This window comes from Asparagus officinalis, chromosome 8 (genome assembly GCF_001876935.1).
Source record: "Asparagus officinalis chromosome 8, Aspof.V1, whole genome shotgun sequence".
NCBI classification, from domain to species: Eukaryota; Viridiplantae; Streptophyta; class Magnoliopsida; order Asparagales; family Asparagaceae; genus Asparagus; species Asparagus officinalis.
Window position 1 is genome coordinate 98,690,710 of NC_033801.1, and position 1,300 is coordinate 98,692,009.

General features: G+C 33.8%; 1 protein-coding gene across 1 annotated transcript in view; it reads left to right on the plus strand.

Annotated features, from left to right (window-relative positions):
- The window catches only part of LOC109823030 (WAT1-related protein At1g21890-like), a 3,445-nt gene extending 2,789 nt beyond the window's left edge, over positions 1-656 (plus strand). Inside the window, exons 6-7 of the mRNA XM_020389347.1 lie at positions 58-209; positions 296-656. Of these exons, the coding sequence (XP_020244936.1) occupies positions 58-209; positions 296-467 (324 nt within the window). The 3' untranslated portion in view covers positions 468-656. The remainder of the gene's footprint in view (positions 1-57; positions 210-295) is intronic.

Consider the following 1,300-nt stretch of genomic DNA (forward strand, 5'->3'; position numbering starts at 1 on the left):
AAGCCAGTGATAATTTTAGGCAATGACTAATATATACGGGCCTTTATTGTACTGCAGGGAGTGATATGCTCAGGAATTGCATACTACATACAAGGGATAGTGATGAAGGAGAAAGGCCCAGTCTTTGTTACTGCTTTCAATCCCTTGTGCATGTTCATAACGGCTCTCATGGGCTCTATTATTCTAGCAGAAGAAATAACTTTGGGAAGGTATAAATCAGTAAAATATTTTCTCCATCATGGTTCAATAATGAAATTGTGCTAAAATCATTAACTTTTTTCCTTCTTTGTTTCAGAATTATTGGTGCTGTAATCATTGTGTCTGGCCTCTATTCACTTATCTGGGGTAAGAGCAAGGATGGCTTAGCCCAATCTTCAGAGAGAAGTGATAAGAATGGGGCCCTGGACTTACCAACTACTAAAGATTTTACGGGTCCTTCAGCGAAATTGGAGTTACAAGTTAAATAAACATCTGTAGTCTATGCATATATCTGATGTTTTAGAACTGGTGCTCACAGCATGTGAGTATGGGAGCTGGAACTTGGTTCATGTTGATCTTGCCAAGTATACTTATTTGTACTTGTATCTTAATTTGAGGCAAGAGAAGTTTTGATAAAATGATAAATGTTCCCAAGTGAAGTTTTGATAAAACTATTAATAAATGTTCCCATTTATGTTATTTTGATACTTTCTTATGTTATTTGCTAGTGTGCCTAGCAATCCCATAATTATTAACATTCTATAATTAGTCATAGGATATAAAAATTATGTGTACTTTTATGTAAATTTATTATACATTAAAATTTGAAAATATATAACTTTTATTTTATGCCTTAGTTGGAAAATCAGATGGGTAAATTAAGTGTCACTTTTAAACTTTGATCGCCTTTTTCATGATTCCTACAAACAATAAGATGATTTCGTAATTTATCCACTTTTCAACATTTTTAACTTTTTTAAACTACATATAATGTTGATGCTGTCACCTCCTCCCAATAGGGAGGAGCAAGTTCCTTTCAGATGTCTTATTAAGTGTTCTTTATGAACCTTTTACTTGGTTGATATGAAAACTTGATAAGGTTAATGAGTTTATAGGGAAATCAAGCAAGATACAGAAACACTTATACGTGACATTTGCGTCATTGCATGTCTGAAGTGCGGGTTGAGTTGGATACTTTACATCAGTGCTATGTCAAAACAATGGCTTTGTAGGAGCATTAATTCTTGACCTTGTGAATAACCTAGAGGAAATTAGTGGCTGCTCTTTATTGTGTGACTATGATGACATTCAAATGTAGAGG